This window comes from Mus musculus, chromosome 12, assembly GCF_000001635.26.
Source record: "Mus musculus strain C57BL/6J chromosome 12, GRCm38.p6 C57BL/6J".
Taxonomy (NCBI): Eukaryota; Metazoa; Chordata; class Mammalia; order Rodentia; family Muridae; genus Mus; species Mus musculus.
This window is the reverse complement of record NC_000078.6, coordinates 115,683,743-115,698,416: the sequence shown is the minus strand read 5'-3', so window position 1 is coordinate 115,698,416 and position 14,674 is coordinate 115,683,743. Positions and strand designations below refer to the sequence as shown.

At 39.5% G+C, this 14,674-nt stretch overlaps 1 non-coding gene, 1 gene segment (V, D, J or C) and 1 further gene; all 3 read left to right on the top strand.

Annotated features, from left to right (window-relative positions):
• The window catches only part of Igh (immunoglobulin heavy chain complex), a 2,751,187-nt gene that overhangs the window by 311,538 nt on the left and 2,424,975 nt on the right, over positions 1-14,674 (top strand).
• On the top strand, positions 2,623-2,697 carry Mir6388 (microRNA 6388). The gene has a single exon (NR_105810.1). It is a non-coding gene; the product is annotated as a microRNA 6388 (primary transcript).
• Positions 6,235-6,528, top strand: Ighv1-70 (immunoglobulin heavy variable 1-70). The segment is given in 1 exon segment: positions 6,235-6,528. A coding segment is annotated over 1 exon segment (294 nt).

Below are 14,674 nucleotides of genomic sequence, written 5' to 3'. Positions count from 1 at the left end.
TTTTGGTTTGTTGAGGGATTACTTTCTTGCTTGTTTTAGGGCGTGATTTCTGTCCTTGTATTGCTTCTTTTCTGTTATTATCCTTTGAAGGGCTAGATTCGTGGAAAGATACTGTGTGAATTTGGTTTTGTCGTGGAATACTTTGGTTTCTCCATCTATGGTAATTGAGAATTTGGCCGGGTATAGTAGCCTGGGCTGGCATTTGTGTTCTCTTAGTGTCTGTATAACATCTGTCCAGGCTCTTCTGGCTTTCATAGTCTCTGGTGAAAAGTCTGGTGTAATTCTGATAGGTCTTCCTTTATATGTTACTTGACCTTTCTCCCTTACTGCTTTTAATATTCTATCTTTATTTAGTGCATTTGTTGTTCTGATTATTATGGGTCAGAAGGAATTTCTTTTCTGGTCCAGTCTATTTGGAGTTCTGTAGGCTTCTTTTATGATCATGGGCATCTCTTTCTTTATGTTTGGGAAGTTTTCTTCTATCATTTTGTTGAAGATATTAGGTGGCCCTTTAAGTTGAAAATCTTCTTTCTCATCAATTCCTATTATCCATAGGTTTGGTCTTCTCATTGTGTCCTGGATTTCCTGGATGTTTTGAGTTAGGATCCTTTTGCATTTTGTATTTTCTTTGACTGTTGTGTTGATGTTCTCTATGGAATCTTCTGCACCTGAGATTCTCTTTTCCATTTCTTGTATTCTTTTGCTGATGCTCGCATCTATGGTTCCAGATCTCTTTCCTAGGGTTTCTATCTCCAGCGTTGCCTCGCTTTGGGTTTTCTTTTGTGTCTACTTCCCTTTTTAGTTCTAGTATGGTTTTGTTCATTTCCATTACCTGTTTGGATGTGTTTTCCTGCTTTTCTTTAAGGCCTGTAACTCTTTAGCAGTGCTGTCCTGTAATTCTTTAAGTGATTTATGAAAGTCCTTGATGTCCTCTATCATCATCATGAGAAATTTTTTTAAATCTGGGTCTATATTTTCAGTTGTGTTGGGGTGCCCAGGACTAGGTGGGGTGGGAGGGCTGCGCTCTGATGATGGTGAGTGGTCTTGATTTCTGTTAGTAGGATTCTTATGTTTGCCTTTCGCCATCTGGTAATCTCTGAAGCTAGCTGTTATTGTTGTCTCTGTTAAGAGCTTGTTCTTCAAGTGACTCTGTTAGCCTCTATAAGCAGACCTGGGAGGGTAGCACTCTCCTTAGTTTCAGTGGGCAGAGTATTCTCTGCAGGCAAGCTCTCTTCTTGCCGGGAAGGTACCCAGATATCTGGTGTTTGAACAGGACTCATGGCAGAAGTTGTGTTCCACTCACTAGAGGTCTTAGGATCCCATGGGGAATCCTGTGTGGGCCCTTGCGGGTGTCGGGTGACTCTGCTGGCAAGGTAGCCCGGGGCTCGAGTGGAGCGGAACGGGCTTGTGCCCCAGGTCAGTCCCGGGTAGTCTGCTTCCCTATGTACCTCAGTCTCAGGTTCCGCGAGTTTGGATTGGGGCAGGCGCTGTGTTCCACTCCCCCGAGGTCTTAGGATCCCATGGGGAGTCCTGTGTGGGCCCTTACAGGTTTCGGGCGATTCCCCTGGCAAGGTAGCTCAGGGCTCGAGTCGTGTGTGTCATTCTTTAATACATAAGCAACACTTAGAATTTTCCAAAGAAAAATTTCATATTTTCAGCATCAATTATCAAATGCTAACATATCCAAAACTTTGTTTGTGTCCTTGGAATTCCCTCAGCATTATGTTGTAACATTTTAAAATTATGGTTACACTTTTTTTAGTGGGGAAAGCAGAGAACACATGCATGAAGTTGGATGTGATAACCTGAGAGGAAAATATATGAAATCCAAGTTCACATTCTACCATGCCAATCCAAGCAATCAAAATTACATAGTTAAACTTACAAATAAACACATTTGCTACTCAGCTATTTCACTTATTTACAAGATTTAATTTTGATTGGCTTGGTTTATTCAGATTTTGTGGTGTTAATTTTAGCACCTAAGAGTTCTTGTGTACAATGACCATGTGTAGTCCTGATGCACCATGGAGCGATTCTCATTGCAGATCTCTAGGAATCAGAACTGCCATCTCGATGTTTTTTTTTTTTCATCATCATAAAGAGTTTTAACTAAGTTTTCATTTTGTTAGTACAGTAACATCAAAACTGTTTCAGCTTCTAAGAGTCCAGCCATGTCCTGAGTTGTTTCATCATTTTAGTTGTTTATATTTATAGCTTCACTTCTGTGTACCATTATTGTGTAATTATTTTCACCATGTCTACTAAACAAAGTAGGGTGATTTATGTCTGAACACCTGTGCTCTGACACAGGTGTAGTCTTATTATATCAGCGGAGAGCCTGCTATCTACTGGCATTATGGTTTAAGAAATGGGAACTTCAAGAGTTGGATCCAACTGCCATCAAGGATGAATCAGATTTCAAGAGGGACATTATAGCAATATTGGCACAACTTAAAATCGCTGAGGCATAAATCATCATCCCCAGGTAAACTAAAGCCATTTCTTTCTTCAGTGGAACTCTGTAATCACTGAAGTTACATGGATAAGTTTTTTTCTTAAGCCAGACAATGAAACTTCAGTTTAAGCCATGAAAAACCTATTTTCACAGCAGCACATGACCTGCAGATGGCACAGTGAGGCCACAAATCCCCATAGAGAGATGAGAAGGATATGGAGCAGACTGTGTTCTCTGTTTTTTTTTCTTTAATTAAGTGTACTAACTGATTTGCAGTGCATGATTAATACACGATATCTCCATACTCAAACACAGTAAATTCTTAAATTATTTGTTAAACATTTTACAGATTTATGTCATTTGTTTTTATTTGGTTTTTATAACATTTTGAAAAAGTGATACAATTTATTCTAATAACTGATTTTGCCACCCCCAACTATTTCCAGATCCTTCCTACCTCTGAATTCATGCAAGTAAATAAAAAAAAAAAACAGAAAGAAATTTAAAGGGGGATTGAAACAAATTGAAATAAAACAATAAACAACACATACAGAGCAAGGTAGAGAGAGAGAGAAAGAGAGAGAGAGAGAGACAGAGACAGAGACAGAGAGACAGAGAGAGACACAACTCTGTAGCCATGATATATAGGCAAAACATAAGTGATACAAAAGGGATTGAACAAGGTATTATTAGAAATAATGTCTGCAAAAATACCATTTAGCTCATTTTTTGGCTATCAATTGCTAAGCATGTCCTCACGATTAACTGTGCTTAACATCCCTGTGAGACTGCAGTGGAGAAAACTAATTATTCCTTTACATGTGAGTGTCAGTCACAATTCTTCTTGGATAGGGCTGAGATCCTGTGTCCATTTCCTTCTTCCAACTTGGGGATTTTATCTGTGTTGACTTGATTCAGGCTCTGAGCCTTCAACCACAGTTTCTGTGAATCTATATGTGCATGAGTCCAATTGTTTCTGGAAGATCCTCTTTCCTTGGAGTCCTGCAACCACTCTGGCTCTTATGATCTGCTCAATTTTAAAACATTTTACTCTCAATTTTCATCTCTATTTTACTATATCAAGTTTGTAAATTCCTCATACTCTGAAGGCCCACTACAAGTTTCTAAGTTTCTACAATTAAATACACTAAACACAATATTGAAATCTTGGAATACTTATGAATGAGAACATGAAGCACTTGTCTCATGGACATGGGTGAAATGTTGGGTATATATTTTCCATTTCCATATACTTATAGACCATATAATTCATGTTTTATCATTGAGCAATATTCATTTTGTATATGTACAAATAAACATGACTGCATGAGCATCCTACAATAAGCTGTAGAATCATTTGAGTAGATGAGTTAGAGGGTTATTGCTGGGAAACAACATAATTTTATTTTTTTATTGCCAATTTTTATAGGAAAGTCTTCATCCCAGGTAAGTGTAAATAAAACCAATATTTAGAGATCATATAGATGCTAGCAGACCTCAGTTGTATTGACAATGTTCATGTTGACAAAGTGCCTTATAAACATTTATGCTCATACCTAGTATATTGTATGAGCCTTGATCACAGAGGCTCATATGTGCTCTGTGTAAAGATTGACACAGACATTCATGAGTGGTCAAAGTGTTGAGAATGATTGACAGAGTATTCAGCAACAGCTGATTCAATGATGTATATGTACAAATAAACATCACCCAAGAAACAAAGACCATCATAAAACATAAAAATAATGTAATACACAAAGGATGGGGTTATAGGACATGAAATCTTATCTCCAGGGATTTAACTGTTCTTAGTGCACACCTGAACTCTGAGTAGCTATATTTAGCAGCACAGATGGAAATAAATCAAACTAATGAAAATTCCCTCATGAGAGACCTCGAAATGATTGAGCAGGGAGACATGTCTACTGGCAAGCTTAGCAACATCAGTTAAATCCCTGAGAACTGAAGTACGTAAGTCATCCTCTGAGGTTAATGTGTCCTACTTAGTGCAGGTGTATCCTGCTATCACCACTAAGAATAATGTAACAATTACAAAATTACAACATGGAGGGAGTTGCTCTTGAGGAACCACAGCAAGCTGGAGGTCTCTTGGCATCTGATGACTAGTGGGAAAAATATCATGTCTTTGTTTTGGGGAAGATTTCTGGAAGTTCACTCTTTACTAGTGATGACCCTATGTATGTGTGTATAGCTCATACTAATTAATCTCACTGTGTCATTATTTAATGAAACAGTAGAGGTCAGGATGTTAAGAAAGAGACTCTTGGAACGTTCCAAGGGGAAAACAGAAACCTAGTGGTGGTAGATCGTGGTCAGAGTTCAGAGAGCGTTGGCTGATCATAGCATATTTCATATATGATTGAACATTTGAAAGAGTAAAACTCATTATGAAATATAGAAATAACAATGTTACAAATGTATAGATTTTTCATTCAGGTGTATTATGTTCACTGCATATTTCTCCTATAACATCTTGTTTCTCCTATTTTTCCTTTTTTCTACTTGACAACTGAAATATCAACATGTATTTGCATACATAGTTGTCTATAACTGTGACAATATGAGTTAATAATAACAGACACATTTAATGTTTTTGATATTTAGATTGTCTTAAATATAGTTATAACTAATTGCATTCATTTTTTTCAAAAGCAATGTAAATTTCTGGTAAAACACACACACACAAACATACACACACACATACTCACACACACATACACATACACACACACACACACACACACACACACACACACACATATATATATATATATATATGTATGTGTCTGTATATATATATACATATATGTATGCTGTATATATACATATACATATGTATATACATATATATATATACATATATATGTATATATATGTATACATAAAATCCATGAATTAGTAATAAAATCCTTTGTTGACATATCTATAGTTTATAATAATAATTTATTTAATCGTGATAGTGCTTTAATAATCACTGATGTGTAAATATTGTTAACCACATGTACTTTTAGTCATTTTAGTGAACTTTTGAGTATACAACCTATGGGAAAGGCGAATATTACTTGAATATATATATATATACATATATATATATATATATATATATATATATATATATATATATATATGAAAGAAGTTTCTAGTCTCTAAGGTTAGCCATTTTTGAAAGTTTCCATCAATATCCCCCCCTCCTCCTCCTACTCCTCATCTCCTCATCCTCCTCATCATCATCATGATCACAAAGCACAATCTCTAAATCCATGTGTTAATATTGTCCCAAAGTGGAGCAACATACTCAGGCCAAAAATTTATTGAGAGCTTAGTCCCTGAAGTTACATCCACAACACCTGGCTTGGTGTCAGGGAAAGTGTTTGGGATGCTATATCTCAGAGAGGATTAGAACTTGGACCTGAGGATTCTGCTCCCTGACCTAAATGCCTTTCCAGTCCTTTCTATTTCTTCTCTACATGGACTAGGTTTTTACCTAAGAAGTACCCTGCTCATGAATATGCAAATTCACTGAATCTATGGTAGTAAATACATGGGTGTCCACACCCTGAAAATAACCTATGATCAGTATCCTCTCCACAGTCCCTTAACACACTGACTCAAACCATGGAATGGAGTTGGGTCTTTCTCTTCCTCCTGTCATTAACTGCAGGTAAGGGGCTCACCAGTTCAAAATCTGAAATGAAGACAGGGCCTGTTATGACAAAGTCATCCACTGTGCATTTCTCTCCACAGCTGTCCACTGCCAGGTCCAGCTGCAGCAGTCTGGACCTGAGCTGGTGAGGCCTGGGACTTCAGTGAAGATGTCCTGCAAGGCTTCTGGCTATACCTTCTTCACCTACTGGATGAACTGGGTGTAGCAGAGGCCTGGACAGGGCCTTGAGTGGATTGGACAGATTTTTCCTGCAAGTGGTAGTACTTACTACAATGAGATGTACAAGGACAAGGCCGCATTGACTGTAGACACATCCTCCAGCACAGCCTACATGCAGCTCAGCAGCCTGACATCTGAAGACACTGCTGTCTATTTCTGTGCAAGACACAGTGTTGTAACCACATCCTGAGTGTGTCAGAAACCCTGGAGGAGGAGGAAGCTGCACTGGGACTGAGGTGACAGAAAGATTAATCTTTAGACTTGCTCAGAAATTGTAATTTTGAATGTCCATTTATTACCTCCTCCTCACAGTCCTACAGAACCTTTGTCAGCTCTGTAAAGGTTCATCTATGAATAAAGTGAGGCTGTTTGGATAAACTGTAAGGTCTCCAAACCTTGTGAATATCTTCATCAGTGACCACCTCCATTGACATGTTTCTTTTTTTTCCATTTTTTATTAGGTATTTAGCTCATTTACATTTCCAATGCTATACCAAAAGTCCCCCATACCCAACCACCCCCACTCCCCTACCCACAAACTCCCCCTTTTTGGCCCTGGCATTCCCCTGTACTGGGGCATACAAAGTTTGCGTGTCCAATGGGCCTCTCTTTCCAGTGATGGCCGATTAGGCCATCTTTTGATACATATGCAGCTAGAGTCAAGAGCTCCGGGGTACTGGTAAGTTCATAATGTTGTTCCACCTATAGGGTTGCAGATCCCTTTAGCTCCTTGGGTTCTTTCTCTAGCTCTTCCATTGGGAGCCCTGTGATCCATCCATTAGCTGACTGTGAGCATCCACTTCTGTGTTTGCTAGGCCCCGGCATAGTCTCACAAGAGATAGCTACATCTGGGTCCTTTCAATAAAATCTTGCTAGGGTATGCAATGGTGTCAGCGTTTGGATGCTAATTATGGGGTGGATCCCTGGATATGGCAGTCTCTACATGGTCCATCCTTTCATCTCAGCTCCAAACTTTGTCTCTGTAACTCCTTCCATGGGTGTTTTGTTCCCAATTCTAAGGAGGGGCATAGTGTCCACACTTCAGTCTTCATTCTTCTTGAGTTTCATGTGTTTAGCAAATTGTACCTTATATCTTGGGAATCCTAGGTTTGGGGCTAATATCCACTTATCAGTGAGTACATATTGTGTGAGTTCCTTTGTGAATGTGTTACCTCACTCAAGATGATGCTCTCCAGGTCCATCCATTTGGCTAGGAATTTCATAAATTCATTCTTTTTAATAGCTGAGTAGTACTCCATTGTGTAGATGTACCACATTTTCTGTATCCATTCCTCTGTTGAGGGGCATCTGGGTTCTTTCTAGCTTCTGGCTATTATAAATATGGCTGCTATGAACATAGTGGAGCATGTGTCCTTTTTACAAGTTGGGGCATCTTCTGGATAAATGCCCAGGAGAGGTATTGCTGGATCCTCCGGTAGTACTATGTCCAATTTTCTGAGGAACCGCCAGACTGATTTCCAGAGTGGTTGTACAAGCCTGCAATCCCACCAACAATGGAGGAGTGTTCCTCTTTCTCCACATCCACGCCAGCATCTGCTGTCACCTGAATTTTTGATCTTAGCCATTCTGATTGGTGTGAGGTGGAATCTCAGGGTTGTTTTGATTTGCATTTCCCTGCTGATTAAGGATGTTGAACATTTTTTCAGGTGCTTCTCTGCCATTTGGTATTCCTCAGGTGAGAATTCTTTTTTCAGTTCTGAGCTCCATTTTTTAATGGGGTTATTTGATTTTCTGAAGTCCACCTTCTTGAGTTCTTTATATATGTTGGGTATTAGCCCCCTATCTGATTTAGGATAGGTAAAAATCCTTTCCCAATTTGTTGGTGGTCTTTTTGTCTTATTGACGGTGTCTTTTCCCTTGCAGAAACTTTGGAGTTTCATTAGGTCCCATTTGTCAATTCTCGATCTTACAGCACATGCCATTGCTGTTCTGTTCAGGAATTTTTCCCCTGTGCCCATATCTTCAAGGCTTTTCCCCACTTTCTCCTCTATAAGTTTCAGTGTCTCTGGTTTTATGTGAAGTTCTTTGATCCACTTAGATTTGACCTTAGTACAAGGAGATAAATATGGATCGATTCACATTCTTCTACATGATAACAACCAGTTGTGCCAGCACCAATTGTTGAAAATGCTGTCTTTCTTCCACTGGATGGTTTTAGCTCCCTTGTCGAAGATCAAGTGACCATAGGTGTGTGGGTTCATTTCTGGGTCTTCAATTCTATTCCATTGGTCTACTTGTCTGTCTCTATACCAGTACCATGCAGTTTTTATCACAATTGCTCTATAGTAAAGCTTTAGGTCAGTCATGGTGATTCCACCAGAGGTTCTTTTATCCTTGAGAAGAATTTTTGCTATCCTAGGTTTTTTGTTATTCCAGATGAATTTGCAAATTGCTCCTTCTAATTCATTGAAGAATTGATTTGGAATTTTGATGGGGATTGCATTGAATATGTAGATTGCTTTTGGCAAGATAGCCATTTTTACAATGTTGATCCTGCCAATCCATGAGCATGGGAGGTCTTTCCATCTTCTGAGATCTTCTTTAATTTCTTTCTTCAGAGATTTGAAGTTTTTATCATACAGATCTTTCACCTCCTTAGTTAGAGTTAAGCCAAGATATTTTATACTATTTGTGACTATTGAGAAGGGTGTTGTTTCCCTAATTTCTTTCTCAGCCTGTTTATTCTTTGTATAGAGAAAGGCCATTGACTTGTTTGAGTTTATTTTATATCCAGCTACTTCACCGAAGCTGCTTATCAGGTTTAGGAGTTCTCTGGTAGAATTTTTAGGGTCACTTATATATACTATCATATCATCTGCAAAAAGTGATATTTCGACTTCCTCTTTTCCAATTTGTATCTCCTTGATCTCCTTTTGTTGTCGAATTGCTCTGGCTAATACTTCAAGTACTATGTTGAAAAGGTAGGGAGAAAGTGGGCAGCCTTGTCTAGTCCCTGATTTTAGTGGGATTGCTTCCAGCTTCTCTCCATTTACTTTGATGTTGGCTACTGGTTTGCTGTAGATTGCTTTTATCATGTTTAGTTATGGGCCTTGAATTCTTGATTTTTCCAGAACTTTTATCATGAATGGGTGTTGAATCTTGTCAAATGCTTTTTCTGCATCTAACGAGATGATCATGTGGTTTTTGTCTTTGAGTTTGTTTATATAATGGGTTACATTGATGGATTTTCGTATATTAAACCATCCCTGCATTCCTGGAATAAAACCTACATGGTCAGGATGGATGATTGCTTTAATATGTTCTTGGATTCGGTTAGCGAGAATTTTATTGAGGATTTTTGCATCGATATTCATAAGAGAAACTGGTCTGAAGTTCTCTATCTTTGTTGTATCTTTCTGTGCTTTAGGTATCAGAGTAATAGTGGCTTCATAAAATGAGTTGGGTAGAGTATCTTCTACTTCTATTTTGTGAAATAGTTTGTGTAGAACTGGAATTAGATCTTCTTTGAAGGTCTGATAGAACTCTGCACTAAACCCGTCTGGTCCTGGGCTTTTTTTGGCTGGGAGACTATTAATAACTGCTTCTATTTCTTTAGGTGATATGGGACTGTTTAGATGGTCTACTTGATCCTGACTCAACTTTGGTACCTGGTATCTGTCCAGAAATTTGTCCATTTCGTCCAGGTTTTCCAGTTTTGTTGAGTATAACCTTTTGTAGAAGGATCTGATGGTGTTTTGGATTTCTTCAAGATCTGTTGTTATGTCTCCCTTTTCATTTCAGATTTTGTTAATTAGGATTTTGTCCCTGTGCCCTTTAGTGAGTCTAGCTAAGGGTTTATCTATCTTGTTGATTTTCTCAAAGAACCAACTCCTCGTTTTGTAAATTCTTTGAATAGTTCTTCTTGTTTCCACTTGGTTGATTTCACCCCTGAGTTTGATTATTTCCTGCCGTCTACTCCTCTTGGGTGAATTTTCTTTCTTTTTTTTCTAGAGCTTTTAGATGTGTTGTCAAGCTGCTAGTATGTGCTCTCTCCCGTTTCTTCTTGGAGGCACTCAGAGCTATGAGTTTCCCTCTTAGAAATGCTTTCATTGTGTCCCAAAGGTTTGGGTACGTTGTGGCTTCATTTTCATTAAACTCTAAAAAGTCGTTAATTTCTTTCTTTATTCCTTTCTTGACCAAGGTATCATTGAGAAGAGTGTTGTTCAGTTTCCACGTGAATGTTGGCTTTCCATTATTTTTGTTGTTATTGAAGATCAGTCTTAGGCCATGGTGGTCTGATAGGATACATGGGACAATTTCAATATTTTTGTATCTGTTGAGGCCTGTTTTGTGACCAATTATATGGTCAATTTTGGAGAAGGTTCCGTGAGGTGCTGAGAAGAATGTATATCCTTTTGTTTTAGGATAAAATGTTCTGTAGATATCTGTTAGATCCATTTGTTTCATAACTTCTGTTAGTTTCACTGTGTCCCTGTTTAGTTTCTGTTTCCACGATCTGTCCCTTGATGAAAGTGGTGTGTTGAAGTCTCCCACTATTATTGTGTGAGGTGCAATGTGTGCTTTGAGCTTACTAAAATGTCTTTAATGAATGTGGCTGCCCTTGCATTTGGAGCATAGATATTCAGAATTGAGAGTTCCTCTTGGAGGATTTTACCTTTGATGAGTATGAAGTGTCCCTCCTTGTCTTTTTTGATAACTTTGGGTTGGAAGTCGATTTTATCCGATATTAGAATGGCTACTCCAGCTTGTTTCTTCAGACCATTTGCTTGGAAAATTGTTTTCAGCCTTTCACTCTGAGGTAGTGTCTGTCTTTTTCCCTGAGATGGGTTTCCTGTAAGCAGCAGAATGTTGGGTCATGTTTGTGTAGCCAGTCTGTTAGTCTATGTCTTTTTATTGGGGAATTGAGTCCATTAATATTAAGAGATATTAAGGAAAAGTAATTGTTGCTTCCTTTTATTTTTGTTGTTAGAGTTGGCATTCTGTTCTTGTGGCTATCTTCTTTTTGGTTTGTTGAGGGATTACTTTCTTGTTTGTTCTAGGGCGTGATTTCTGTCCTTGTATTGCTTCTTTTCTGTTATTATCCTTTGAAGGGCTGGATTCGTGGAAAGATATTGTGTGAATTTGGTTTTGTCATGGAATACTTTGGTTTCTCCATCTATGGTAATTGAGAGTTTGGCCTGGTATAGTAGCCTGGGCTGGCATTTGTGTTCTCTTAGTGTCTGTATAACATCTGTCCAGGCTCTTCTGGCTTTCATAGTCTCTGGTGAAAAGTCTGGTGTAATTCTGATAGGCCTTCCTTTATATGTTACTTGACCTTTTTCCCTTACTGCTTTTAGTATTCTATCTTTATTTAGTGCATTTGTTGTTCTGATTATTATGTGTCAGTAGGAATTTCTTTTCTGGTCCAGTCTATTTGGAGTTCTGTAGGCTTCTTGTATGATCATGGGCATCTCTTTCTTTATGTTTGGGAAGTTTTCTTCAATTATTTTGTTGAAGATATTAGCTGGCCCTTTAAGTGGAAAATCTTCATTCTCATCAATTCCTATTATCCGTAGGTTTGGTCTTCTCATTTTGTCCTGGATTTCCTGGATGTTTTGAGTTAGGATCCTTTTGCATTTTGTATTTTCTTTGACTGTTGTGTCGATGTTCTCTATGGAATCTTCTGCACCTGAGATTCTCTCTTCCATTTCTTGTATTCTGTTGCTGATGCTCGCATCTATGGTTCCAGATCTCTTTCCTAGGGTTTCTATCTCCAGCGTTGCCTCGCTTTGGGTTTTCTTTACTGTGTCTACTTCCCTTTTTAGTTCTAGTATGGTTTTGTTCATTTCCATTACCTGTTTGGATGTGTTTTCCTGTTTTTCTTAAGGACTTCTACCTGTTTGGCTGTGTTTTCCTGCTTTTCTTTAAGTGCCTGTAACTCTTTAGCAGTGCTCTCCTGTAATTCTTTAAGTGACTTATGAAAGTCCTTCTTGATGTCCTCTATCATCATCATGAAAAATGTTTTTAAATCTGGGTCTAGATTTTCGGTTGTGTTGGGGTGCCCAGGACTAGGTGGGGTGGGAGTGCTGCGTTCTGATGATGGTGAGTGGTCTTGATTTCTGTTAGTAGGATTCTTACGTTTGCCTTTCGCCATCTGGTAATCTCTGAAGCTAGCTGTTATAGTTGTCTCTGTTAAGAGCTTGTACTTCAGGTGACTCTGTTAGCCTCTATAAGCAGACCTGGGAGGGTAGCACTCTCCTTGGTTTCAGTGGGTAGAGTATTCTCTGCAGGCAAGCTCTCTTCTTGCAGGGAAGGTACCCAGATATCTGGTGTTCGAACCGGACTCCTGGCAGAAGTTGTGTTTCACTCACTAGAGGTCTTAGGATCCCGTGGGGAATCCCTTGTGGGCCCTTGCGGGTGTCAGGAGACTCTGCTGGCAAGAAAGCCCGGGACTCGAGTGGCGCGGAAGGGGCTTTTGCCCCGGGACAGGCCCGGGTAGTCTGCTTCCCTATGTACCGCAGTCTCAGGTTCCGCTCGATTGGTTTGGGGCTGGCGCTGTGTTCCACTCACCAGAGGTCTTAGGATCCCGTGGGGAATCCTGTGTGGGCCCTTGCGGGTGTCAGGCAACTCCGCTGGCCAGGAAGCCCGGGGCTCGAGTGGCGCGGAAGGGGCTTTTGCCCCAGGACAGGCCCGGGTAGTCTGCTTCCCTATGTACCGCAGTCTCAGGTTCCGCGCGATTGGATTGGGGCCGGCGCTGTGTTCCACTCACCAGAGGTCTTAGGATCCCGTGGAGAATCCTGTGTGGGCCCTTGTGGGTGTCAGGCAACTCCGACATGTTTCTTATTTAATAAAATAATTAAAGTGGAAAAGTATGTTTATGCATGATAAAAATATCACTGGATCCTGAGTGACCAGCACTTTGGAAATTGTTGGGTAAATGTATAATAGGAATTTGATCTATGAAATGCAAATCACCAACTTTTGGACAAAGGAACACTGCTTCATAGTCTTAAGTAATTAGTGACCTTAAGTGTATTAACTCTTGTCTCATGTTCTAGCAGAAATTCCAGTTTCTTAGAAGGAGCGAAATGTATATATCAGAACGTACAAATATGTAAATATATCTGTTGATTGGTCAAAATATCATTAAATCACTTTTCATTGAACTCCTTTAATAACACAATGTTTATGCCTGTTAATTGTGATATGTTCTGATACACACATAGGTGTTTTATCCTATATTTACTTCCTTCCCAGTCTCTGTAAACATCCTTACTGACACTACTATCCTTTTTAGAACATGGACCTAGACTGATACAACATCAAATTTCATAGTTCATTGCATACCTGTTGCTCACTTTTGTTCTGAAAGGTATGTGTGAACATTTGTCTCTGCATGCACATGTGTTTCTTCTGTTTGTTTTGTTCCATGCCTATTTGTTTGCTTTTCCTTTATCTTACTTTGTTTTAAATTTTTATTACATTTATATTTTTTTCATTTTTTATAATTAATTTATTTTTTACACTTTATATATTATTCCCCCTCCCATCCAACTTCCAAGTATGCCACATCTCACACTTCCTCCTCAGCAACCTGTCTCCATGTGGATGTCCCCACCCCTACCCTACGTGACCTCTAAACACCCTGCATCCTCCAGTATCTTGAGGGTTAGGTGCATCATCTCTGGATGAACACAGACCTGGAGGTCCTCTACTGTATGTGTGTTGCGGGCCTCATATCAGCTAGTGTATGTTGTCTGATTGGTTGTCCCGTGTTTGAGAGAGCTAGGGGGTCCAGATTAACCGAGATGGCTGGTCCTCCTACAGGATTGACTTTCTCCTCAGCTTCTTTCAGTCTTTCCTATTTCAGAGGTTAGCTGCTTCAGTCCCCTGGTTGGGTGCAACTCTCTGCCTCTGACTCAGAAGCTTGTTGGATCTCTCAGAGGGCAGTCATGATATGTCCATTTAGTGAGTGCTCCATAGCCTCAGTAACAGTGTTAGGTCTTGGGATCCTTGCTTGAAATGGATCCTACTTTGGACCTTTTGCTGGACTTTCTTTTCCTCAGGCTCTTCTCCATTTCCATTCATGTATTTCATTCAGACAGTAACAAATATTGGTCAGTGTTGTGACTGTGAGATGGCAACCCCATCACTCACTTGATGCCCTGTCTTCCTGCTGGAGGTAGGCTCTATAAGTTCCTTCTCCCTACTGTCAGGCATTTCATTTAAGGTCCCTCCCTTTGAGTCTTGAGAAATCTCTCACATTCCAGGTTTCTGGTACATTCTGGTGGGTCCACAACCTCGTATTTCCCGAGGTTGCCTGTTTTCATTCTTTCTGCTAGAACTCCGGG